This window comes from Sinohyriopsis cumingii, chromosome 18, assembly GCF_028554795.1.
Source record: "Sinohyriopsis cumingii isolate HCF-2022 chromosome 18, ASM2855479v2, whole genome shotgun sequence".
Taxonomy (NCBI): Eukaryota; Metazoa; Mollusca; class Bivalvia; order Unionida; family Unionidae; genus Sinohyriopsis; species Sinohyriopsis cumingii.
Genome location: NC_142978.1, coordinates 92810939 through 92838491, shown reverse-complemented (window position 1 = coordinate 92838491; position 27553 = coordinate 92810939). Strand labels below are relative to the sequence as shown.

The following is a 27553-nucleotide window of genomic DNA, read 5'->3' as shown; positions in this document are numbered from 1 at the left end:
GGCACTTCTTAAGTCATTACGTGTCTCTTGTTTTGTAAACATAGCAGGAAGTGCTGCTCACTCCAAGACGTATTCATCCAGGTAAGTAAATGATTTAAGTGTTTGCTCTTTAAAAGTGTATGTGCCTCAAAAAATACAAGTTTGCAGGCTTTCTCACAGGCAGTACTTTTCCACTTCAATGTTTTGCACGAATAAGTTGTCTGCCAGATGGGCTGGCTGTGATAAGCAATAAAGTTATGTAAGGTTACTGCGTTTTCTAACATTACATGTTTGGATGTTCGTGTGTTTTAGCATAGAAGACCAAAAATGATATCTTTAAAAACTGTCGGCAATACGAATTAGCTTAACAAGGTGGGAGGGTTTGGCATAGCCATATTCACGTCAAGTATCCAGGGTTTTAATGCACTTAATCATTTACTTGCACAGAGATTATTCCACGGTGTACGAATCGTGCCAAATGTGTTCGAATTCGCGCAGTTGGGGTGGTAAAAAATGTCAGAATATCGGAGTACTTTGAAATGTCAAAATATTAGATTGGTAAGAAATGTCAGAATATTTGGGTGATAAGAAATATTGGAGAAAAAAAAAATGTAGGCAATGGCGTTTGTAGGCAAGTGGGTGCTATATAAATATTCATCCATTTATGAATGCCTTTCAAAACATTTTTACAAATCATAACTTGCCTCATAGAATGAATTATAATCACACATCTGCCATGATAGCATAACTATCATGGCAGATGCATGATTATTATGACAGTGATATAATTTCAATGACCTTTGGTTAGTCTGGCAATGTAAGACATCCATCCTGATATTTATGATGTTGGGGTGCAATGCATTACTACCAGCACAAACTGTTGTGTAGTGCCTCCCCTAAAGACCAAATTTTTAAGAATATCTCACAAACTTGGCAGTCCATATTGACACCATTTCCCAGATTACAGTATATGGGCTGTTTCACAAATATTTCAGTTGGTTTGAAATTCTAAAACATGTAACTGTAGCCAAAGAATGCTGAAATCAATTGAAATAGGGGTAGGTTTTTGTAATAAAATAGAATGCACACCAGTGGACTGCTGTGTTTTGTTTAACAAACATACCCCTGTAATTTGCTTTTGGTACTTTTTGATCTTTTTTGGTTTAATATTTTTTTTTATTTGCATTTGTATAGATACATAAATAGATTGTTCAACATTTCATATGAATAATCAACATTTCATATGAATATTTATTTACAGTACATTTAATCAATGATTTTGGAAAATTTAGCATTTTAAAAATTGGACATTTTCCCATCCATGCTATTGTCTGTTAAAGACCCATTGTTGTACTGATCATGGATGTCCTCATCATGGCTCATAGTGGATGAATTAAGTTTGATTGTCCCCCCCCCCTTTCCATCTTGCAAGTTCTAACAGTGTGATTATGTAACAGTGGACATCTACATTGTGTTGAACATAACTACAGTATACAGTATAGAATACTCTTTTTAAGCTGTACACATTGCTTTTTTAATATTTGAAGACCCTCACTAAAGCACATGTATTACTATAGATGAATGATATATTTCCAGACAAAGAATCTCATGAGAAAATTTAGGTGTTTAATTTGATTTTAATAACCATGACTAAGAGACTGAGTGAACGATTAAGTTAAAAATAAAGAAAACATAACATGTAAGTATTAGCATTTGGAAGAAGATGGAAATGACATTGAAGCAATATGGAACACAACAGTTCAACTAATAAAATACAGAAAACAAGAAACATGCAATGATTATTTGTACTGATTACATTAGCCCTTTTACTTTACTCTTTAGCACAATGAAATACAGGTGCCTGTTTGCTAGTACAGCCTCTGTATAATTGGTAGGGTACAAACTATCCCCCTAGGATAAAATCTCAACAGCAATATTAAAGAAAGTATATAATCCCCACTCTCACTCTAAGTTTAGCCCTTTTAAAACTTTTTAGACCATGGCAAATATACGTTTTTGTGTCAGCTTGAGCCCTTCGAAAATTTGTGTTGGCTTCCAGTAGATAAAAGACTTATAGTGAGCAGGTTACATGTTAGGTATAAATAGATATGAGATTAAGATGCCTAATGATTGTTTTGATCTAAAGACTAATCACACTTAAATGTGCTTTGCCACCTTGCTTAAATAAGTACAGAGTTTACTATATTTGACCATTATTGTTGTATTTTGAAAGCTAAGCCATAATTGTATTTGATAAACATGACATTCCTTAATTAAAAAAAATGTGAGATACATTGATGAGCTGTTAGATGTTTTCTTTTTTTCCCCTTGCCCATTTCCCAATAGGCTTGTATATTTGTGATGGCATAAAAACTTAGACTGGGGGAGGGGATAATGTCCTATCCTTAATTTTTCTGGGATAATTTTGTCCTTTGTCCATAGTTGGTATTATATGTTCTTCCAGTTCATTTGATAAGTACATGTTGTACAATATCTTTTTTATGAACTATTAGTAAAATATTCTGTTCGTAATAATTAAAGTTTCTAGTATTCCACTAACCTGTTAAATTTTACCCAATTATTGTTTTTGCTAGTGACTTCTTTTCATATGCTACATGGGGGCTGAAGTTGGCAACAGGACATAAAAAAAAATATGACTTCACACTGACTATTAGATCAATAGAATAATCTGCACACTACCTGTTGACCTGTATATTTATAATATGGCCTAAAACTGTTATAAAATATTAAAATAATGATACCATAGGTGATGATTGAAATACAAGCTGCTGTCTTAAGCAAATTAAGTTGTGATTGAACTTCTAGTTACTAGTATTATTGTTTTCATTAAATAGTCTTTATTTTGTGTTTGTCTTGTGTTGTTACATACTGTCAGTGTGATACACATGCAAGTGCAATTATTGCAGTATTACTTTTAATCTTTTCAGTTTATCTATTTAGCTGTTTAGATTGCAGTAAGAAAGTTAAAATCCCAGCCTCCCTCCTGAAACCATCCCAAACATTTTTTTTTAGCCCCTATCCTCATTGTAGTTTAAAGTCCAGATTAGTTTTTCACAAAAATAATATCATAATATGACCAGTCGTCAGCCATTGACCCAGGTATATTAAGTGCTCTGTCGGGGCCCCGAGTGGCCGAGTGGTCTAAAGCACTCACCGTTATGGATCACTGCCATCTCACCATGTGAGTTCGAGTCTCAGGCTCGGCTTACGTGGGTACGTGAGAAAGCCTGCCAGTAGCTTCTCGTGGGTTGGTGGTTCTTCCCGGGGTTTTCCAGGGTTCTTCCTCCACCAATTATACAGGCCGCCATGTATAGCCTATCTTGTGCTGAAAAATGGCGTTAAACCCTACAACAACAACAACAACATAAGTGCTCTGTCATGAATGACCACCTGCTAAACATGACCAGCAACCATGGTTTAACACAAAATAAGTAATTCAGCACTAATTCAATGACCACATCACAATAAGATAAACATCACTGACCTTTATTTAATCCTTTGGAAGGGTCAGCAGGTAGTATGCAGATTATTCTAAGCAACACTGCTGTGAATGACCACACTACAGAAATGTAGATAAACTTGCTGGCCTTTTTATTTAATCCTTTGTAAACATGACCACTTGTGAGTTTGTTCCCAACAAAACAAAAGCGAAGTTTGGCTAACAGGTTTCTAAAACCTGCTAGTCACATATATGTATTAAATGGTAAAGACTATACCAGACTAAATTACATCACTAACAATCATTGTAGTGCCATAGTCATGTAAATGCCTATTGTAATTAATTATTTGTTCTTCAAAGCAGTGAAAGATGTACATAGTGTATTGTTTCCTTATCTTTTGCAAAAACTGCAAACCATGATGATGACATGATTAGAAATTTTAATGACACCAGTGTAGCTAGTCTTCAGATATAAATGTGAATTTTTGTATGAACCATGGATAAAGTTACAAAATTGCATTTTCTCTTTTATTGGGTCAATATATGATGCCACATTGTTCTTATTGACAAACACAATTATATCCTGCGTATATCATTTTATATTTTTAATGCTGTTAAACAGAAAACAATTCTGGTAAAAAAAGAACAGTTCTGGTAAAAAAATGTTTCCACCTCTTGCACCTGAAAGTATTCAACTCAACATTTTCCTTTATATCACTTATATAAATTGTCATAAGTTTTGTAGAGCCCATACCGTATTTACCGCATATGTTGGGACACGATAAAATAATTATTTTTTTTCCTGTCCCAGAACTTATGGTGAAACATTTTTTTCACTTTGGTCATATGTCCCAAGACTTAAGAAACGAAATAGATTTGTATTGCATTTGTGCTCCCCCCCCCCCCCAACTGCACGTCGCAATAAAATAGATAAATAAAACGCTTAATTGATAATAAAATGAAAGAAACTAACCTTGTGTTGTTATCATTTATTCCTTTTTTCAACATGAGCATTAAAGAATAAAACATTTACACAAAATCCATATAAGTAGCATAGGCTTCCATACTGTAGCGTATATCAATTATGTCCGATGCCACACACCATGTTGTTCATTGACATGAACACTGAGAAACAATTGTGTGTGGTTGTGCTCAGAGGTCTGAACATGTTATCCGACTGAAAACTGCAGCCAACAAAATCACATACAAGAGGGAAATAGTCAACTGATATCTTGAAGACGCCATTCACGCATGACACGGTGTTGGGTGCAAAATAATCAAGATTGAATTATATCCAGGTCTACTGTATGACAATATCCCGCAAAAATAAAAAATCATCATTTGAAAACACATTCACTTGAGTGCAAGTGACAGTCTTTTCACCAGCTAGGGTTACATAATTATCCTTACTATAACAAGCACACATAAGCCCAGGTGGTGAATAAACGCGACTGGCAGCAAGCAGTTAACTCCTTCTTTGAACTTACCGACAGGACATCAGAGACAAAAGGTTATTTTTTATTACAAAGCAGGCGATCTCAGAAGCCGACCCCGGTTACTTTATTTTGTAAAGGATATCAATACAAAGGTTATTTTATTGCAAAGAAAGCCGACATCAGAAGTTGACTGTGGATTCTGTGAAGTGAGCCGACTTTTTTTTTTTTTTTGATTATACAAAGACGGCCGAGATATGGAAGCATCCTTGGGTTCTTTTCAACTGTATTCACGGGAATTTTGAAAATAAATTGAAACAATGGAACAAATTTTAAAGTGACACAATATAGTGCTTTGTGCACATATGTCGATGACCCAGCGTCACCCAGAATATTTGGAGAAAATAAAATCATGTGATGAATTCGTTAAGGCCAGAAGAGAACTATACTGTATGCCAGTATCTTGTAAATAAAAATCATTATTTTAAAACACATTCACTTGAGTGCAAATGACAATCTTTTCGCCAGCGTGGGTTACATAAATATCATTAATATTTACCCGCAGACATCAGTGCACCTTTGTATTAATTATTACTAAAGATGCCAAGCACATATTAGCCCTGCTGGTAAATAAACACAACTGGCAGCCAGCAGTAAACTTCTTTGAACTTGCCAACAGGACATCAAAGACAAAGGTTGTTTTTGTTACAACGCAAGCAGACGTAGGAAGCCGACTTTGGACTCGGAAGCCGACTTTGGACTCGGAAGCCGAAATTTTTTAAAAATATATCAATACAAAGGTTATTTTATTGTAAAGCAAGCTGACCTCAGATGCTGACTACTGGATTCTTTTAAGTATGCCGATTTATTTTTTTAGCTTTGAATATACGAAGACGGCCGAAATATGGAAGCTAACTTTGGTTCCTTTTCAACAGTATTCACAAAACGTTTGACAATAAAGTAAAACAATGGAACAGTTTTTAAAGTTGCACAATATAGTGCTTCGTGCGCGAACATCGATGACCCAGCATCATCCAGAAGATTTGGAGAAAATAAAATCACGTGATGAATTCGTGATGGCCAGAAGAGAAACAGATCATTCGCCGACAATATGATCATTAACATGGATGAAACTCTAGTGTACTTTGATCGCATTCCTGGATGGACTGACGATAAGATGGGCATCAAAAGCGTGAGAATTAGCAAGACTAGTGCAGATTTGAACAAAATCTTCCTTTTGTTCTTGCAGTTTCCACTTCAGGTGGTGTGTTGCCTCCAACAATTTTTCACGGTATGAGAAAGTTAAAAAAGTATTCATGTACCAAAATAATAGAGCGTACATGTGCAGGAGAAGGGTTGTGTTGATGAGATGCTGCTGCAGTGGATTAAAGAGTTTTATCTCAAGTACAGTTTTATATTTAAAAAATAAAATTTCAGTTGGATTGCAATTTCCGACATGTAATTTTCGAATGATTTAAAAGGTGTCCCACAACTTACGACTCGAAAAAAACAATGTGTCCCAGAACATACAGTGCACAAAAAAATTACTTTTAAAATTAATTTATTGTGTCCCAACAAATACGGTGTCCCAACATATGCGGTAAATACGGTAGTCATGGAAAGTGAGATATTGCAGTCACTTTTTTGATGATAGCAATGGTGATATCAACAATATAATAAAGTTTTATTTATGTAAATTAATTTGTTATTATTTATTAAAACCATTGGTATATTCTCATTGCACTTGGTATGATTCATTTTGAAACTTAGACTGTGTCACAAGTCATTCTACAACACTATTGCTGCTGTGATTTTAAACTCATGGTCACTCAGAGCATTTTTAGTTTTTAGTTAAGGCTTTTGCTCATATTCCTAATTCTCTCTCATAAATTTTCTTTACATCCCGTCTATGACCTGCACTCACACCAATTGGATCTCAAGCTCAAAGTGACTCATTGTTGCTGAAAATTTGCCATAAGGTTTTGTATTAAGCTTTTAATTTATTTTGACCTAAAATAATAATATGCTTGTTTCTGATTTCATACTAGAAGAAAATGGTTATGTCAGTTGGAATAAGATTTTTCAACTTCTCAGTATTTCTTAGCAAAAAGATGATGTCCTACAGTATCTAAGTTTATATCTGCACTATATATAATTACTGAAATAATTTGCATGCATCTGATATGACTTCAGTAGTATAAATTTGAAGCAGATCACCATTATTGTATTTAATTGAAAGATAGTCATAATTGAGTCATACTCTTTTGACTTAGTTAAGTAAAAATAATGGGAGGAATATGAAGCATGTACAGAACATAATGTTTAGTACAAACGAAATGAAATTCAGACCGACCCAACCTTATGAAAGTTATGAATTCTTTTCCCTGTGTTTTTATCATTTGAAAAATGTATTTGAGTGGCAGACAAAAAATTATGGCAGCATCATTCAGGAAAACAGAAATGGGGCTATATTTACTGGTCTGTTTTCTATTGTCAGTCTGTTTGCACATATTTGTTGTCACCACTCCTAAACTACTTTTAGGAATGCCATAGAATATCAGTTTATATGACGAGTACATGTTGCACAATACTTTGTTACCAAATGGTATTCCAATATTGTTTTTGTAATAATTTAAGTTTCTACTATTTGACTTGTTACATTTTTACCCAATTATCCTTTATACTACTGACTTGTTTCATATGCTGTGTGAGAGCTGAAACACAGATAGCGACAGAACATTAAAAAAATATGACTTCACACTGCCTAGTAGATCAAGTAACGTTCCTTCTATTTTTGGTTTATTATAAGCTCTAAAACTGTTATAAAATACCAAAATAATGATACCATAGATGATTATTGTGATGATGATTAAATAATCATCTTTTGAAATCCAGCTGAAATATGAACTATTATGCAAATTAAGTTGTGAAAGAACTATTAATGTTTTAATTCAATAGTCTCTATTTTGTGTATGTTATATGTGGTTACATGTTGTCATTTGTATGTTATATGTAGTTACATGTTGTCATTTGTATGTTATATGTAGTTACATGTTGTCATTTGTATGTTATATGTGGTTACATGTTGTCATTGTGGTATGCATACAGGTGCAATTATTGCAGCAATACTGTTCAGTTTATTATGCTGTTTAGACTGCATTAAGAAAGGTAAAATACCAGCCTCCCTCCTCAAAGAATCCCGAACAATTTTGTTAGTCCCTAACCTCATTGTTGTTCAAAGTCCAGATTAGTTTTTCCAAAATATAATACAATAAAAAAGGATGTGTTTAGAACAACCTTCGCTATGAACTTGTAATTTTTGACCACAGTCATCATGCACTGATTAGTTTCTCATGCACACTGTCATTAATGACCACCTGCTGAATATGACCAACAACCATGGTTTTACACAAAATACGTAATTCAACACTAATTGAATAGCCTCATAGCAAAAACTGAGATAAAACATCACTGACCTTTATTTAATCCTTTGTAACTTCCTTGAAGGGTCAGCAGGTAGTGTGCAGATTATTTTAAACAGTACTGCTGTGAATGATCACGCCACAATAACTTAGATAAACACGCTGCCCTTTTTATTTAATCCTTTGTAAACATGTCACTTGTGAGTTTGTTCTGAACAAAACAAAAGTTGAGTTTGGCTACCAGTTTTCTAAAACCTATAGGTCATGCATGTGGCATTAAATGGTAAGGACTATACCAAACGTGACTAAAAATCATTGTACTACCATAGTCATATAAACTCTTATGTTTAGTCATTTGTTCTTCACAGGGAGCAGTGAAAGATGTACATAGTAAAAATTCAATGTTTTTGTATTGTTTCTTTATCTTTTCATTTATTTAGGCCTAATATAATAATATACTTGTTTTCGATTTCATGTTGAAAGAACTATTTAGATTCGGTTGGAATAAAAAAAAAATCACCAATCACAGCTGCCACAGTGGCATTCTTAAAAATCTTTCTATTGCTACTCCTCCTGAACAGAGACTCATATTTATAGATGTCTGGTTAATTCCAAATGATCTCATGTCTGGTATGGCTACCATAATGGCCATCTTGAAAATCTTGTTATTGCTACTAATTCTGAACCAACATCAACCTGCTGATCCTCAGGAATTTCATTTAATATTGCCGTAAGCTTTTCACCAAAAGTTTCCTATATGAAAGTGGTAGTGATCTGCTCTCCAATGTTGCCACAAAGAGGCAAGGGAGCAGCATGTGGCTCAGTGCATAGCATGCAAGACCTGTAACCTAATAGGTTTTAGTTTGAATCCAAAACATTGGACCAACCTGGGTCAGCTACCATGGTATATCCTTGGAAAAAGCACTTGCCTCCAATTGCCTTGGCCCTGAATTACCTATTGTGTTGCTGTGCCATAAGACATGAAGAAGAAAAAAACAAATTCACCACAGAGGCCATCTTGAAAATGTTGTCACTACTTCTGAATGGATGGTCATAACACATGGTTTTACTAAAAGACTTGTGATGTCTGGTTGGTTTTAATGGTGCTATTCAGACAATCAATATGCCTGTCCCAGTGGCCATCTTTAAATTCTTGTCACCACTATTCATCCTGAATGAATGGTCATATTAGTGTTGGTTTTTCACTGAAAGACTTTGAATAATGTCATGTTGGCCATAAATAAAATGGTGCCAATCCAACTTTTAATAAGACTGCTACAATGGTCATCTTGAAAATCTTCTTGTCACTACATTTATAAGATGGCTAGCCATATCAACATTGTGTTTTCTCCAATAGACTTCTTAACAATATCTACTGGGTACTAAAATGGTGCCAATCTGATGTTGAATGTGGCTTCCATGGCATCCGTCTTGAAAATCTTACCTATCCTCCAAAACGGAATGTCGTAACAGAATGGGGTTTGCACCAGATGACTTCTTTTTTTAATACCTTGTTTGGCCTAAAAAAGTTGACGTCCGCTATAATTTGAAACTTTCTTAATCACTGAATAATAACAACGATGGTTTCAACACTCTGCAGTTAAAAGGAAGAAACATTCTTTTATTAAATTCCAGGAATTTCTGTTCAGCCAGTAGAGCATCACTACCTATGAGAAACTTCTATTCTTTTTGGCCTTGCATTTCCAAAACATGTTTATGAATTTTTTTAGAGACAAAATTTGTTTTGTGACATGCTTGCTCAACAGCAGCCTCCCATACTTCATTTTTATGGTAGAATTAGGCAGTGTGCCCTCATTTTCTTCTATAATTACAAGATTTGCAGAATAGTATATAATAAGGTGTACAGTTTATCCCATTTCTCTACTACATCATGTAACATTTTTACTTGAATGTCCTTTTTGCATGCTTTTTTTCTTTGTTTATGAATTTCAATTGACACTCTTGAATATATTTTTTCAGATTTGCACTCGGGCAATAATCAAGCAGTAACCATGGCAGACGGATTTGATCCATGTGAATGTGTATGGAACCATGAAAATGCAATGCAGAGGCTCATTAATCTGGTAAGAAATCGGGCGATGTAGATTAATATGGTGAAGAAATACATTTTGAAAATAATTTTGGCAAAACTAACTTCGCTTGACTAATTTTTAACTATTTTCCCCATTTTTGAGGCACCTGAGATTTGACTATTTGTCTTCCAGACAGGACTACTTTTCCTGCATGTGAGTTGGTCAGATTTGATCCGTGAGCAATTACTAACTGGAGAAGACTAGGGACTTAGAAATCTGGAAAAGGAATGCTATGCTGAAAGAAAATGTACACGTCATGTAAATAATGTTCCGAAGCAAAAGCAACTTTTATTGGTACTGTCATTGACTGTCACAACATTAAGTCATGTTGCTAGCCAGTTTGGGTTTGTCTTGTGACTCCGTTATTTCCATGACAGTCACATTTTGGTGGCAATTAAGTAATGCTATATTGCAATCCAGTGAATGAATTTGCATCAAGTCTTCTTTCAGGTCTACCTTTTAATATTTTATTTCTTTTAGAACTTTCTTTTGTGTCCTTTTGGGGTGCTTTTTTGTGAATCTCTTTGGAGATATCTAAACTTAATCAGCACTGTATAGCCAGTATTGTGCTGGTAATGGTTCATCCAAATTATGGATAATTGATAAATACTAAAAGTGGGAGAGAAAGATGGTAAAGACTTCATCCAAGTGTTAAGCACAGAACTTTCAGTTTTCACAGCAATCCAAATTTTGACTTTAAGGTACTTTACTTTACAACTTCTTGAGTCAGTGGTTCTTCCAGAGTTCTTCCACCATATATACTGGCTGCTGTGTATAGCCCATCTTGTGCTGAAAAAGGGGTTTTAAAATCCCACAAAATCTACAATACACACTTGCATTCCAGGGTGAAAATGGGACAAATCCAAAGCATCTTTATTTGGAGCAGAAATGGAGTAAAAATATCAGAATTGAACTTATCTTGCATGGTTCAGGAGGTCATCAGACTTTCAGCCTTTGGTTCATTGTGGCAGTTCATTCGGGGCATGATCAGTTTACATGCTTGTTGACTTCATGAATCGGGTGAAATAGTAGTTGAATTTTTATGATATGAATTAATATCAAGAAATAATTACCCAAACTATATTTTAAATATTGTGTTCTTTAATGTTGAATGATACTTAAAAGTTGCTTGACTTAATATTAGTTCTTTCTTCTGTTGGGACTTAGTTTTATGTGTCACATAATGTGATTTAACCAATGAAAAATGTTTTGTTACAAAGACTGGGTAAAAATATCATGATGTACATTACATGTATGGCTCTTCCTTTTTTGTCTATGTGTGCTACATATAATATTTCAAAATGTTACTGTAATTTACATGTGCACACAGTTGACACTGTGGCCCCAGGGAAATGGGTAATTTTTTTTTACCAATCATGGACCTTCTTGCTGGGGCCCTTGGGAAATGGGTGAAATTTGTACCCCATTTAGGCCTCTGGGAAATGGGCGGAATTTATGCCCCTGATACAGGTGATTGAGGTGTCAGCAAGAAAAATGGTGCTTTTTTAAAATTTTCATGTGGTGGTTTTTGGGGTGATAGCGAACAGATGGAAAGACAAACAGACTATGTCTGCTTCAATATTTCTGTATCCCTATATTGGATGCTCAAGCCTGGGTATCAAAAACACAGTGATGGCAACAGTTCTAGTTTTGACCAGCATCAAGGATAAGGCAGAGAAGCTTGACACATTTATTCTTCTTGGTGTGTTAAATTTTGGTCAATGTTCATGAAATTCTGCTTGGACGACAATGAGTTTCAGTCATCTGGTGTAAATGGGCTTGGAGAATTGTTGTCCATTGACTGATTAATAAGCATGGAGTTTCGTCTGTATTGATTTACTTTCTATTATGTATTCATTGACAATTCAGACTGACATTCATGTAGAAATGGTATTGGTGTAACACAATAGTTACAACCTTGCTTGTGAACCAGCCTTCTGCTAACATGCTACAAAAATACATGAAAGTTGCATAAATATGTAGCAGTGCTGTAGTGATTTCAAATTTTAAAGAACGAAGAATGCCATCATAAATTCATTCATCTTTTTGGAAGTATCTGAAGGATGTAATTATGAATAGAAAGAAAAGAATGATTGTACTTGGTACATTTACATTTTTGGGTCATATATCTGATCAATATCTTGAACAAAGACCCTGGCTGCATTTGACTTGATTATTGATATTTAGGATCTACTGTATTTTAAATTGCGTTTAAAAATTAATAGATCACCATGTCACCACAGTATATATGTATTGATCTGTGGAGATCAGGAGAGTTTTGGGTTTGTTGTAAAAATAAATTATGTATAGAGAGGTACATGTACATATAAAAATGAAAGTAGTTATGCCAGGTGAAGTTTTGTTATTGTCATGTACATGCAGAGTTTCAGATGGTTTTGCACCTGGACAATAGTACTAAGGCTTGTTTAGAATTCAACACAGTTCTAAAAATCTCAGAGCATGATAGTGATAGCATTTCGGTGGATGACTTCTATTGAAAATTAATTCTTTTTGATGGATGACTTCTATTGAAAATTAATTATTTTTGGTGGATGACTTCTATTGAAAATTAATTCTTTTTGGTGCCTGTAATACAGAATATGTTATTGTGAATTAGATGCAATTTGTCACCATTTTGCCTAAATAAATTCAAATACATATTCAGTCTTGTATTATATTCAGTTTACCATTTAATTCTTAGAAAGTATTTAAAAAAAACAGGACTTGTTCATTACATGACTTAGAGGATACATTCTTTCAGAGTATAAAAAACATGACTCCTTCTTTACCTAGAGGATACATTCTTGCAAGGTATAAAAAACAGGACTCATTCATTACCTAGAGGATACATTCTTACAAAGTATAAAAAAACTAGACTTCTTTATTACCTAGAAGATACATTATTAATGTAACTTGTATCAATTATTTCGTTCTTAAGACATATTTTACCATACATATGTTTCAGCTGACATTAGCTATTAACCTGTTCGTTTCGAATATTAAACTTAAAATAATCTACTGAAGTCGACTAATTATGGTGATTACTTATAAGTATTATTAAAATTTTCTCACAAAATTTAATTATATCTGCCATACTTATAAAATTGTTGTTTGAGTAAAACTCATGTTGGCTCAAGACATTTACTTCTTTAGTTAACATTTTAAAAAATAATATTCATTTTAAAATTTGAATGGAATATAAATATTATTTAGAATCCCAATATGATGAAAATGAAATTCAAAATAATATGTATTGATTTTTGAGGCATGGAATTTTGTTATACTGATGAATGATTTTCCCTGATAATGGGAAAAAATGTGTGCATGTTAAATGCTTGACTTTTTAGGTTTACAGACATCTGTTTTACATTGTAGCATATGTGTGTCATTAGCATGGAAATATTAATTAATATCATGTTGGACAGACACAGCATATGTAGTTATTAAAACAAAGCACTTCATTATGTCAATCACCAAAACAACTGAAGCTGTGACCTAGTATATAACAGCTGACAACATTGCAACATTTTGACATAATGCTTTTTGATTATGCATTATGACCATAATGTACAGTAATACTGACATTAAGTTTTGTTGTTATGCAACATTGTCATAAAAAAGAATTATCTTCTTTATTGATGCAATTTTTTTATACATTTCTAAAAAATCAATTTCTTATCAATTAATTAAGGACGCTGCAGTGCACATCATCAGTTGAGATGCCATTTTCATACCAACTGCTTTGTAAACTATTGCCATTGGTGAGCAACTGCCTTGCTTTTAAAGTGTACTGCCATTGGTGAGCAACTGCCTTGCTTGTAAAGTGTACTGCCATTGGTCAGCACCTGCCTTGCTTGTAAAGTGTACTGCTATTGGTGAGCAACTGCCATTGGTCAGCAACTGCCTTGCTTGTAAAGTGTACTGACATTGGTCAGCACCTGCCTTGCTTGTAAAGTGTACTGCTATTGGTCAGCAGGTGATGATTCAGGGAATCAGAAGCAAGTTAATCATACTGGCTAGTGGCAGTAGTTTACACTGCATCAAACCCACACATGGGCTGTATTGATTCAGGAAGATATTGTAATATTGGTCAACCTGTCTACACTCCCGACCAGTAAATAGGTCAAAAGTGTAAATAATTAGCTGTTATCCAAGGCTAATGTTTCTCTGAAGGACTATTATATGATTTTTCTACTGTTCATAAACCAGAAGAACATATGGGATGGTCTTTATCCATCTATTAGCACTAGTTTGCTATTACTCCTGCTCCTAAACTACTCAGAAGATCACCTTGAAACTTTACACACATGGACATCCGATATAGCCACCACATTAGTCACCTTGAAAATATTTTTATCCCTATTTCTTCTGAATGGATGGTCATATCAACATGAGGTTCTCACTAAAAGACTTATTATAAATCTTTGTTCCTAACTGAAAATTGTGCCAATTAGACATCCTGAAAATCTTGATATTGTTATCATTATTCCTTCTAAATGAATGGTTGTATCAGCATTAGGTTTTACTTGAATACTTCTTATGATGTCTATTTGGTCCTAAATGAAACAGTGCTGATCTGTCATCCAGTATGGCCACCACAGCAGTCTCTTGAAAATCTTGATATCTCTACTCCTGTGATGGAAATTCATGTGTTCATGGGATTTCACTAAAAGACTTCTTAAATACCTATGGTACCAATCTGAGGTCCAATATGGAAAGTCTTTTATCACTACTCCTCCTGAACGGAAAGTCAAATTAACATGGTATTTTTGCCAGAAGAATTATGATGTCTACTTCAAAATGAAAATGGTGCCAGTCTGATGTTTAATATAGCTGCCACTGTGGCCATCTTGAAAATATTATTAGTACTTCTCGTGAGTGAATGGTCATGAAGTATAAGGTTTTCACAACAGACTTCTTTTAATGTATTAAAAATTCTAAATTAAAATGGTTTTGATCTGAAAATCAGTATGTGACCATCTTGAAAATTTTGTTTTCTATCTCTTAAATAAAATGTTTTTTTGACATTAGGTTATTATCAGAAGAGGTCCTAATTAATGGCTGTCTTGAAAATATTGTTATCTCTACTCCTCACAAATGGATGGTATATCAATTTCATGTTTTAACCATTAGACTTCTAATGCTACCTAGCGAGGCCAGAATGAAAATGGTGCAAGTCATATGTCCAGTATATATAGCCTATAATGTGCAGTAAAATGGCATTTAACCCAAAACAACAGTAATATAATTTCAGACCAGATTGTTGGTCTCTTTACACTGTCAGCTTATTGGCATTTCAAATCAAACAGATGCTCGCAGTATGACAGACTGCTCACTGTCCTTTTTTGGTTTCTAGAGCAGTCCATTTCAGTAAAAACTGTGTCACCTATGTCAGATATGTGCAGGATTTAGTTTTAATATTTTTAAAAAAAAATTGCATAAATATATAGGATGAACTCTTGAATACATGTGCTTAAGTAGGTGTAACTCCTAAATTTATGGAATTAAGTTTTCAAAGATGGTCAATTAAATTACATCTAGTTGCTTGAAAACAAAGACTCTCCCATGCAGATAGGGTGACTGTGTTACTAAAGAAACTCCAGTTTGATTCAGAACACCAACAAGTTAACAGTGGTATGGACCCCATTGTGACAATCAGATTATAAATTATCAATTGATGAATTAAAACGTTTGTGCATGTTTTATAACATTAGTGATTTTTGTTTTTATAATCAGTAATGTGGTATAAATAAGGAGGAAGGTGTGCTAGTACTCTAATTAAAAGAAAAAAAGTCTAATCTTGAATTTCTTGAATTGGTTTTTTTTCATTAGAGCATCAGTCCCTTCAAGGTACTCTAGTTTTTTTGTTTTTGGTGTGGGGATTCTTTGTAAATTGTTTCTGTCAATATTTCAACTTCTCCAGCTAGATGAATCTAAATTGGCAATCCCTCACAATGACTGCAGTTACGTCCACATCTGGCCTTGTATGACCATTCACTTTGCCTAATTCTAAATCAATCAAAATACCAAAAGAACACTGCTATTTTTTGTACTAGTTCCATCTAATACTAAATGGGAATAAAATGGTTACTGTTCCACGAGCATGAATGTGTAAAATCTATATACTGTGTACCTCAATATTATTGCATACTTTAACTTGAAATGATTTAATGGGTATGTTTAAACTTTTTTTTAGAATGTTTGGTATGCACTGACTTGTATATATTACTATAATTATTATTATTATTGTTATTATTATTTTGTAGTTGTTGTTGCATGCTCAGTTTTACAAGTTGCCATTTTTATATTTACAGCTGAGGAGCTCACAGGATGCCTGCACAGACACAAACTGTTTCAATGAATGTGAGTATTGTTTCTTTTTGTTTGCCTCTATTTTTAATAAAGTAGTACATGATGGAGTATGTTCATTTTTTCTGACTTGCTTTCTGGAAAAAGTTGATGGCATTGAACTGTTGAAGTGAGGCGTATCTTGCCATATCTTTTATTATTGATTTCCTTCTTGGACTTTCATACATACTATTCAATGACCAAATTAATTCTTACGTTTTTTTATCACCTGAGCAGTGCTGACTGAACTAGTTTCATTTCTCTGCATTAATCACACATCACCAGTCATTTGTCTATATTACAGTGTACATACTCAGAAGTCTGTATTTCTGTACAGGTTTTGATCCAAAACTCACTTTAAAGGCCTACATGATGAAGATCTTTGATGAGTTTATTGATGAATATTAGTGAGGCCTTGTGACTGGTTTGTTGAACCTGTTACGTTTAAAGTTTGTCTTTCTGATCAGCTTTTCATCTAATTCAGCATAAGTTTTTATCATCAAAATCGTGGGTGAGTTTGATCATGTGCAACATCAGCATATAACTGAGGGTTTCTCATGCTAACTTTGGTGAGCAATATCAGGCCGTTTTGGGGCCTCTCCTCATTTAAAAAAAAAAAAGAAAGGGTATTCCAATGTAGTAAAAGGACTTGTACACTTTTTGGTAAAATCTTAATTCATAGAAAATCTCTTGATAATTTAAAACTTAAGTGTCTTTACATATTAAATGAATTGAACATGTTGAAAGATCTTGTATTTGTAATGTGGAATATTAACTGTATCACTGTTACCAAATTGTTTATTACTGGTATTTCACTCACAATCCTTTCTTTATTGAAAATTCGTTTACTCAACTGACATGAAGGTAATATCCTACTATAAATCGTCATTCAAACATTAATGTGCTACATAAATACAAGCTTTTACATACTATAATATACTCACATACAAGTCAGATTCAACCAAAAAATGTACATTCCCATATCTGCCATTGGTAAGTTTGTAAAAGCCATGTAAGTAAAACTTTCACTTATATCTTAATTGCATGTTTTACCTTGAAATCTAAATTACCTATTGTTTTCCTTTTTGTATAACTAATACAAGAATCTGATCAGCTACTGTGAAATCTCAAGATTGAGGCCTTGAAAATTTGAAATCTCCATGAATCCTGATATACAGGTATTTTTCTTGTCCCAGAATTTTGCTTCCTTTAACAAAGTTAAGAATGAAATGCTGGAGTAATAAACTTATTTAAAATTGATATGTTTTACGTAACATCGAGTCCATAGCTATCCACAAAAAAATGTATACATGATGTGTAGGTTGGAGTGCGTATTTTGTGCTTGTCGTAGTTGAATCTATATCCCCAAGTAAGGTTCATTACATTGAAATGTATGGGAGAGGAATATCCCCATGCATGGGTCATTACATTGAAATGCATGGGAGAGGAATATCCCCATGCATGGGTCATTACATTGAAATGTATGGGAGAGGTATATCCCCATGTATGGGTCATTACATTGAAATATATGGGAGAGATATATCCCCATGCATGGGTCATTACATTGAAATGTATGGGAGAGGAAGATCTCCATGTATGGGTCATTACATTGAAATGTATGGCAGAAAAAGATCTCCATGGTTAGAGCATCTGCCCTGGATGCGGAAGGTCGTGGGTTTTTTAACCCCAGCTGAGTCGTACCAAAAATTTCTAAAAATGGTACTAACAGCTGCCTTGCTAGGCGCTCAGCATTAAAAGGTTAATGTTAGGACTGGACAGCCTGTTGTCAGGATAATTTGACTGGGTGCTACATGTCTGCTGCATGATGCCCCAGTGCTAGACATAACTATAAACTGCCACACTGCAGACATAGCAGTGATGATATACCTGGAAAATTGTTAAAGCCACATTAAAAATCTAAATCACACACACACAGTACTACAGTAAACACACAGTATGTGCAAGATGAACAAATTCTGGAGTTGTTTTTTTTATAAATGTGATTTCTTTTTGAAGCAAATTATACAAAGCTTGAAGTATTTTCGAATATGATAGTCTCTACATGTATAATAGATGCTATCCATGATTGAAGAATGGCCATTCTGTGAAATGATCAGTTTGTCCAGATATTTCCATGGATTTCAGCACCTAAACAGTGGCCAGTTTAGAGACTTGCAGTGATTTTCCCAGTTGGTGGAGAGACCAAGAACATATGGCGAATCTAGTACAACCAGATCCCATTCAACATCGACATAATCTGACATTATTGTTGACTATAAAAATCATAGTGTAGTATTACTAAGCCTCTTTTCCTTTTATTAATTTGTGAACAGCTTGTAATGAAGTATTTATTACTCCAAAAATAACTCATATACATAATAATCATGGAAAACATATTGCATTAGCTAATCTTAATTGGAAAAAGGTACATCATATTGAGTTGCAGAGTAAACATTTTAAAGAAATATATTACATGTACCTTAAGTCAATATACAGGACACTGCTGAAAAGAAACTCTGATTTTTCAACTCTGTGTACTAGTGGTATGACACCTTTTTATCACGTCTCTACCACATTTTAGTGCCAGGCCAGAATGCATCCCCAGATGGTGGGTTCAGTACAATGATGATGATGATGCTGGGGTGGTTAGTTGTGGCCACAGCACTATACCTGTTCCGACCACGAAGCTTGAGGGACCGTGGTGACATGAAACCATCTGGTAACAATGTAAGAACTTTAATCCTAAAAATCTATCAAGAGCTATATTGTTGCTTACTTAGGACAAAGACAGTCTTTGTCAAAGTGGTATTTAGTATAAAAGTGTATAATGAAGCAGGAAACACAATATATTAATGATAATTTAAAGTATTACAGAAAAATTGTCATTAAAATAGTGAATTAACTGATTTTTTCATGGAAGTATACTTTATTTACTTGCTTATAAGATGAGCCCATCTGCAAAATTGAATAGACCCAGATCTGCCATTGCATAATGCAGTGAGAACAAAAGCGGCATGCACTGTATGCAACATATCTAGATTAGGTGTTAGCGGTTGATGTAAGAAGCTTTATTCTCCATGTGGCTTACCTAGCAGCAGGCATGTGCAGCTTTCTCCAGGGCACAGGTTATATAATCAACTTTTAAAGCCACACCTTATGATGTAAATAGATAAAATAAGATCATGTGTCATGGGATTAATGCTTGCATGCTTGCAATACAATATGATGAGATTAGTGGATTGTTTTCTTACATAAATGTTTTTCAACAAGTATATTACATACCAAGAACAGTCTTAATTTTGTCACAATGTGTCTGAAATACCTTTAGTTTTTTTCTTTTGTCATTTTTATGTATATTGCAATAAAATGGCCCTACATTGGTGTGTAATTAGGCCTCATTTATAATTCTTACTGAACTGGATGGTTTTCTTTTTTGGTCTTGAATCAAGTAGCCTCACAACATGCTTATCATTTTCAAGCTTGTTACTCTTTTTTTTCATTGGGTACCAGATTTTGTTACCAGTAATTTACTGCTGTGCAAACAGTAGGATTACTTCCAAACTTGCCCATTTCACTAGCTGAAACCATGACAACAAATGAATTCACAGTAAAGCAAAGTGAATATTTACTTTCACACACACACACACCATTTAGATGTTTAACATTAGGATGTAGTACTTCTAATGTAGAAACAATAAGACTACTCTTTAGTCTAGTCTATGATCACAGATGATGTCCGGGTCTTGCTGATCTTCAGATGTACAGAGACAAGTGCACTCAGGCAGAATTTCAAAAGTATGATACAGGGTCATGAGATAGACATATCTAAAGTCTTTTCATTATTTTGTATAACTCACATTAACTGCAAACAGTATGTATCCAGTTCTTTAGTCCCACAGTATAGTCCCCAACAATGAACAGTGTACACCCACAATTTCAGTCCAAAACTAATCAATACATATCAGGGCTCGAAATTAGTGGTAGTCCGCTAGCCCGAGGCTAGCAGATTTCCTGTCGGACTAGTAACTTTCATAATGTTAATAGTCCAATGGTATGCAAGTTTCAGTTATCAATAGTCAGCATTTGTTTACGCCATTCCCTAATAAAGACTTGACTTAGCAGATGTTCTATAGAATCAAAGCAGTGGCCATTGTAAACACAGTCATAAAATATTAGCATGAGAAGATGAAGTCAATTTCTGCCTGGGAAAGGTGCGTTTCTATAACAAGAATCCATCCGATTTAGTGCATTTCACTTAACAGCACAAGTTATGGTCCCGTCATTAACAAAGGAAGTTTGGTAATTGATCCTAATTAATCTGATAACGAAGTAAATGAAAACATGACATGGTATCACACTTTATTCACTCAACCACAGTAACAAACTACAAAGCGGTATACCACACAAAAGAACATGGCAAAAACTATTCAAAGAAATTAGTTTGCACGTTTGTTTAAGGTTCTTTTTTTTTTTGTTGCTCGCTACCCAAACGTTCCAACAGTCACAAATAGGAAACTACATATTTTACATTTCCATCGAAATAATTATAAGAATTAGATCAGTTTATTACGATTACGTTATTGACACATCCTTTCCATACAACTACTTTTTCTATGATGATAAGAACAGTTTTTATATTTTTCCCTTACAAGAATGAACAAATAATTGAATACACATGGAGATATTCAAGCATAATGCCGTACATTTGTTGGGAATTAAAATCTCTGAGCATGGGCATCTAAGATTTGAAAATGTTCTGCTTTATTATTAATTTCAACAATACATTGAGGTTCGAGTAATTATGAACAATTACCAAACTTACGACTTATGATGCCGTAATTGGAGCTGTTGAATACAATGCACCAAGTGTCAGATGGCTTAGTTCGATGGGAACACACCTTTTCCAAGCTGAAACTAACACTATCTTCTGATGCTAATATTTTATAACAGTGTTTACAATAGCCACTGCTTTGATCATGCAGAACATCCGCTGAAGTATTTGTTAGGGAGATGCCATTTAATGGGAGGGGAGGCAAAGACATGTGTTTCTTGCTCTTTCTTATATAAAGAACACTGTGCCATTTCTTTTTTTGCTTTAAATAATTCGCGTCAGCTATACTATAACATCTCGTATTTCAAAACAAGGCACAATTCCCTCCTTATAAGACAGGCAAAATGTGGCATTTAATAGGTGTTCAGCCACCGGAAAAAAGCAAAAGTTGAATGAGAATGATGAGGAATAATTCTTATGATGGGAAAAACGTAATGGAAAATTTCAGAAGAAATGGACAAAAGACAGGGAATGGCTGAATTATGACGAGGAAAGGAACGTTACGTGGTGTAACTAGTGTACGCAATTCGCAAAAACACACAGAAAACATCCAGTTTTGTTGCAGGTTGTTCGAACTTTAAATTTGAATCGGTAAACATACATGAAATCTGTGTGACTTTTGTGAACAGGACTAGTAAAGTTCTCTTTATACTAGTCCTTCTGGCTACAAAGAAATTTGTGTTAAATTCGAGCCCTGCATATCCGGATCTTTAGTCCCAAAGTATAGTCCCCAACAATGAACAGTGTAGACCCAGGTCTCTAGTCCCACATTGAACAATATTAACTTAGCTGTTTAGTCCCATAATGAAAAGTGTAGACTGAAATTTTTAGTCCCTCAGTGAATGGTATATAGATCCAGACTTTTAGTCCCATGGTAAATGGTATAGATCCAGATTTTTAGTCTTAAATGCACAGTATAGGTCCAGATTTTTTCCCCACAATCAACATGATAGATCCAGATTTGTATTCTTACAATGAACATGATAGATCCAGATTTGTATTCCCCCAAAGAACATGATAGATCCAGATTTGTATTCCCCCAATGAACATGATAGATCCAGATTTGTATTCTTACAATGAGCATGATAGATCCAGATTTGTATTCCCCCAAAGAACATGATAGATCAAGATTTGTATTCCCCCAATGAACATGATAGATCAAGATTTGTATTCCCCCAATGAACATGATAGATGCAGATTTGTATTCCCCCAATGAACATGATAGATCCTGATTTGTATTCCCCAATGAACATGATAGATCTGTTTTTTGTATTCCCCCAATGAACATGATAAATCCAGATTTGTATTCCCCAACAAACATGATAGATCCAGATTTGTATTCCCCCGATGAACATGATTAATCCAGATTTATTTTCCCCCAATGAACATGATAAATCCAGATTTTTATTCCCCAAATGAACAATATAGACGCATATTTTTAGTTCCACATTGAACAAGTTTAGATCCCAATAATTTTGGTCTCCACTCTTCGCTTTAGATTGTCAGTAGAATTACCACTAGACCCATGTCTGTCTTCATGCAATGTGCCCAAAATTTGGCAGCTCAGCTGTTTGCTATAGAACATTATTAGAATGAATAGTAGAAATGCAGAGCTGTAGGAACACTCTGTACTCACAATTTAGGGTCAGCCTAGATACCTGCTTTATATTGTCTGTAGAATGAACATTATTAACCCAAAGCCTTCACTGTTTGCAGTTGGATGTGTATTATTCATTACATCTGGAATATGTAAAATGTGTTTTATTTCTTTTATAGGGAGGGAACAATCCACCACCCCCAGTTCCTCCAGTTCACTGATGCATAAAGGCTGTGATGTAGACTGCTGAAGGATATAAATGACACTGATCTTTCTGGCATATGATCTTTATATTGACACAGGCGTTCCCTCAGTCCTGGAAAGCTGTCTTGCCTGTGGAGCTTTATAAAAGTTGTATTTCATGTATCTTATTTTTAAAATACACAGATATATATTTCAAACCTAATTTGAAGAAGAAAAAAAATATTTAGTGCCTGCCTTGACTTTATCTTTTTTGTGTATGTATACATAAACTTGTGTCAGAGATGATAATTTTATTTAAGCAAAACATCATCTTGTGATTATCCAGAAATTGAAACTACTCACCAAGTTAAAACCATTTCTGATGATTCCCATTTTTTGAAGAGCAAATTTGTCATCCAAAGTTTTTAATCTTGGCACTTGAAAGATGTGTTAAAGTAATTGGAAAAGTAACCATCAATGACTATATTTGGAATGTATTTCACTTCATATAGGTGCCATGCAGATGATCTATCATGATTGAAATTTTTTTAGGAATGCAGACTTTGGGTTTTGTTACAGTTCCTATCTACCTTCTTTCAAATGCTGTAACAATTTTGTGATTAAGTATCTTAAATAAGTAACTGCGAATGTAGAAAAAGAGATTTTTAATACAGAATTTTACGGTCACAAATTTTCAAACCTTATTTTCTTTTAATCAGGCAACCCTTTAAAAAGTAAAAGCCTTAATGATTCACACAAATCTAATATCCATAGGAGATGTCAATTGTTTGGTATGTTGTTTGGGGGTATTTGTTTTTTACAGGTTTGACATATATATTTTGCTGTATTAACATCACTTTTGGGTTTTGGTTGTAATAACATCATTTTCCATCATCTTTTTCTTTCAGTTTTCTTGCATTTGAAAAAGAGATTTTCATATCAAACCTTGTATTTAATTATTGAAAGAAATGTTTTAAAAGTTTAAAATTGGTAAGAAGATGATTTCATGATTTAATCAGATTTTAAAATGGTTTGCTTTCAGCTTAGAAAAAAAGGCAGATCAGAAATATGTCATTCAGATCTATAAAGTGAAATCCAGATTGATAATGTACAACATCAGTAGAACTATCCATTGCTTTATAGCCTTGAACAAGTAAATATTAAACCTACATGACAAATTTCTCTAGAGTGAAAGCATTATCAGGCAACATACTAATGACAACTTTAGCAATGACATTTATATATTTCACAATATAAAATATTTTATTGCTGAAGTATATAGGGTATCGATTTTCATCCATGGTTGATCCCATGTCTATCATTGCCATTACTTTTGGGGCTACCACAGAGCTAGACTGGGTCGCATGTATATCATTACCATTACTTTTGGGGCAACCACAGAACTAGACAGGGTCCCATGTATATCATTGCCATTACTTTTGGGGCAACCACAGAACTAGACTGGGCAACCATAGAAATCTGGCAAGCAAGCAGATTTTAAAAGCAGGATGTTCAGGGAAAACCAAGAATTTACAATAAAGTGAAAAAAAATTGTGATCTTTAAGATCAATATTATATTATCTTTTTGTCACAAATTATCTTTTCCACATCTCTAATTTGTATCACATAGTGATTTTGTTATTCAGAATATTTCCTGTATAAAAAATGTGCAATTGAAATGTTGTTATCAGCTTTTGCATTTAGGTTCAAAGGCTGTGGAGTAAAGCTTGTACAAGTTATAACAAGTTGAGTTTGCTAAAAGTTGGTTGAGTATATTAGCATGCATATGTAAATGACCTAATTAGATTTGGCTGGAATATTGGTACTCTGTAAATGACCTAATTAGATTTGGCTGGAATATTGGTACTCTGTAACTGACCTAATTAGATTTGGCTGGAATATTGGTACTCTTTAAATGACCTAATTAGATTTGGCTGGAACATTGGTACTCTGTAAATGACCTAATTAGATTTGGCTGGAATATTGGTACTCTGTAAATGACCTAATTAGATTTGGCTGGAATATTGGTACTCTGTAAATGACCTAATTAGATTTGGCTGGAATATTAGTACTCTGTAAATGACCTAATTAGATTTGGCTGGAATATTGGTACTCTGTAAATGACCTAATTAGATTTGGCTAGGATATTGGTATGCTCTGTACATGACCTAATTAGATTCGGCTTACATATTGGTATGCTCTGTAAATGACCTAATTAGATTTGGCTAGCATATTGGTATTCATATTTCAATCACATAAATAGATTTTCAGGCAGTTACAGCTTTTTTTTGGAAAACATCTTCCCTCACATTCTTGAAGATTTGAACCTAAACATTTTTAACTAAATTAATCCTGTCTGCGCAGTCAAGTAAAAGCCACATCACATGGAAATATAGGCATAAAGTACATGACCTGATTCAATTCGTTTACCATTATTCCTTTTATTTCTTCATGTCTTAAACATTTGTTAAATTTAATAACAAACTTTTTAATGAAAACCTTGTTAGCACAATTAAGTAAAAATAATTTTAGTTAAACAATAAAAATTTGGTATACATGTTTTGATGCACATGTGGAATAGCTGACTTCATCTTTATGCAGTTATAGCAATATTTCACATTTTTCTAAAGTTTTTAATTTTTTGACATTTTGATCTGCGTTTATTGTAATGTATGTACAATTTTGCATGGAAAAAAGCATTTATCCAGAAACATATTAGCCATGGTTTTCTGTGATTTATATTTACATCTAAAAAATCATGATTTTACAGGATGTACAATATTTTGTGTAGAATTTGGCTTTAAAAAAATATTTTAGTAAAAATTCAAGGAGAGGCTTCAAACTTTCACTTAATAGGATTCTTGATGTTGGTTGTCATTTATTAGGTACCTGAATATCTAGTCAATTAAAGAACCTATATATGTTGTGAATTCTGCTTGTTTGATTCTCTGCCCCTATCAGTTATTGGTCTTTTTCTTTTGTCATACACTTATGTTGGCATGGGTCTTTTAGTCTATTTCTTTAAATCATGCTCATTTGTTTGATTACAATTTAATGTTAATCTTTTTCTCTGCAATAAAATTTCTGTTAAATTAGGTGTCATTGTTATTTTATGGCAGTTTAGCAAAATTAAGAGGCAGGTTGTACCCCTTACTTTTGTCATTGCATCGCATCAGTTGGTTGCCATTTAAAGGCATATACACCATATAGGGGCACACATAATGAGGTGATTACCTCAAGACAGACCATGTAGCTGGCCTGACCTGGCCTGGACAGGTAGAATTCAGACCTTTCTGGTCACAAGTCTGGCATGCTGACCCCTGTGCCACTGCAGATCCTACATAAATAGCAGTGACCTAGCTTGTACTCATAATACATTATATTAAATTTTGCTTGTGTTGCTGCGTCACTTTAAATAAATATAACAAAAATGAGGTAAGAGACTGCATCTTTACTTTACATATATCCTTATCAAAGCATTGTAACACTTTTTGTAATATTTAACTGGGCCTGAATGAAAATAAAATATCTGACCATCAGCATATCACAACTTTGAAGGAGTTTTGAGAACTGAACTGAATTGAGCTTGGGGTCAGGTCAAAAGTTCCTGCATGCATTTTTAAGCTGTATTAAGCATATAAACAGAGTCTTGAATATATGCCAGTGAATTTTGTTCAAACCTTTAATTCGATTGCATTCCAGTGAAAAAGCTGATCATCAGCAATGTTACATGTATATTGATTTTAAGGTAATATGGTCTGTACCTAGGATTTTTAGCTGCACTGGCTTATACGAACAGGTATGAATGAATTTTTATCATTCAAAACAATTTATAGTTATATTTAAAGAAACCCTTGAATGATAGCACTATATAAGCGGTGTCTTTTTCACAAAACCTGTCATTTTAAGGTTTCACCAAACTTATGGCGAGTTATTTTTGAACAAACTAAACTCACTACAGTTTTTGGTATTTTCTTTCAAATAAGAAACAATAAAATTTCAAGCACATTGCAAAAAGTTGTCATTTTTCTTCTTTTTGATTTTTAATTCTTCAGAAGAATACCTTCATCTTCTATTGCTTCAACTTGTCTTGCTCTGAAATTCTTGCTGGCATGGGTTTGTCTATTCTGAATTCTACTCCTTTTATCCTTTCTTCACTTTCTTGGAACACAAAGACCAAGACCCTTTTCTTGACAATGCTAACATT

The 27553-nt window shown here is 33.9% G+C and overlaps 1 protein-coding gene across 1 annotated transcript; it reads left to right on the top strand.

Annotated features, from left to right (window-relative positions):
- LOC149777509 (small integral membrane protein 14-like) lies at positions 1 to 26438 on the top strand. Its single transcript, XM_089942091.1, has 5 exons — positions 1 to 81; positions 10275 to 10378; positions 16702 to 16750; positions 19317 to 19462; positions 23343 to 26438. Exons 2-5 carry the CDS (start codon positions 10307 to 10309, stop codon positions 23382 to 23384), a joined length of 309 nt encoding a protein of 102 aa, XP_089798217.1. The 5' UTR covers positions 1 to 81; positions 10275 to 10306; the 3' UTR covers positions 23385 to 26438.
- Positions 26439 to 27553: the final 1115 nt, after the last annotated feature.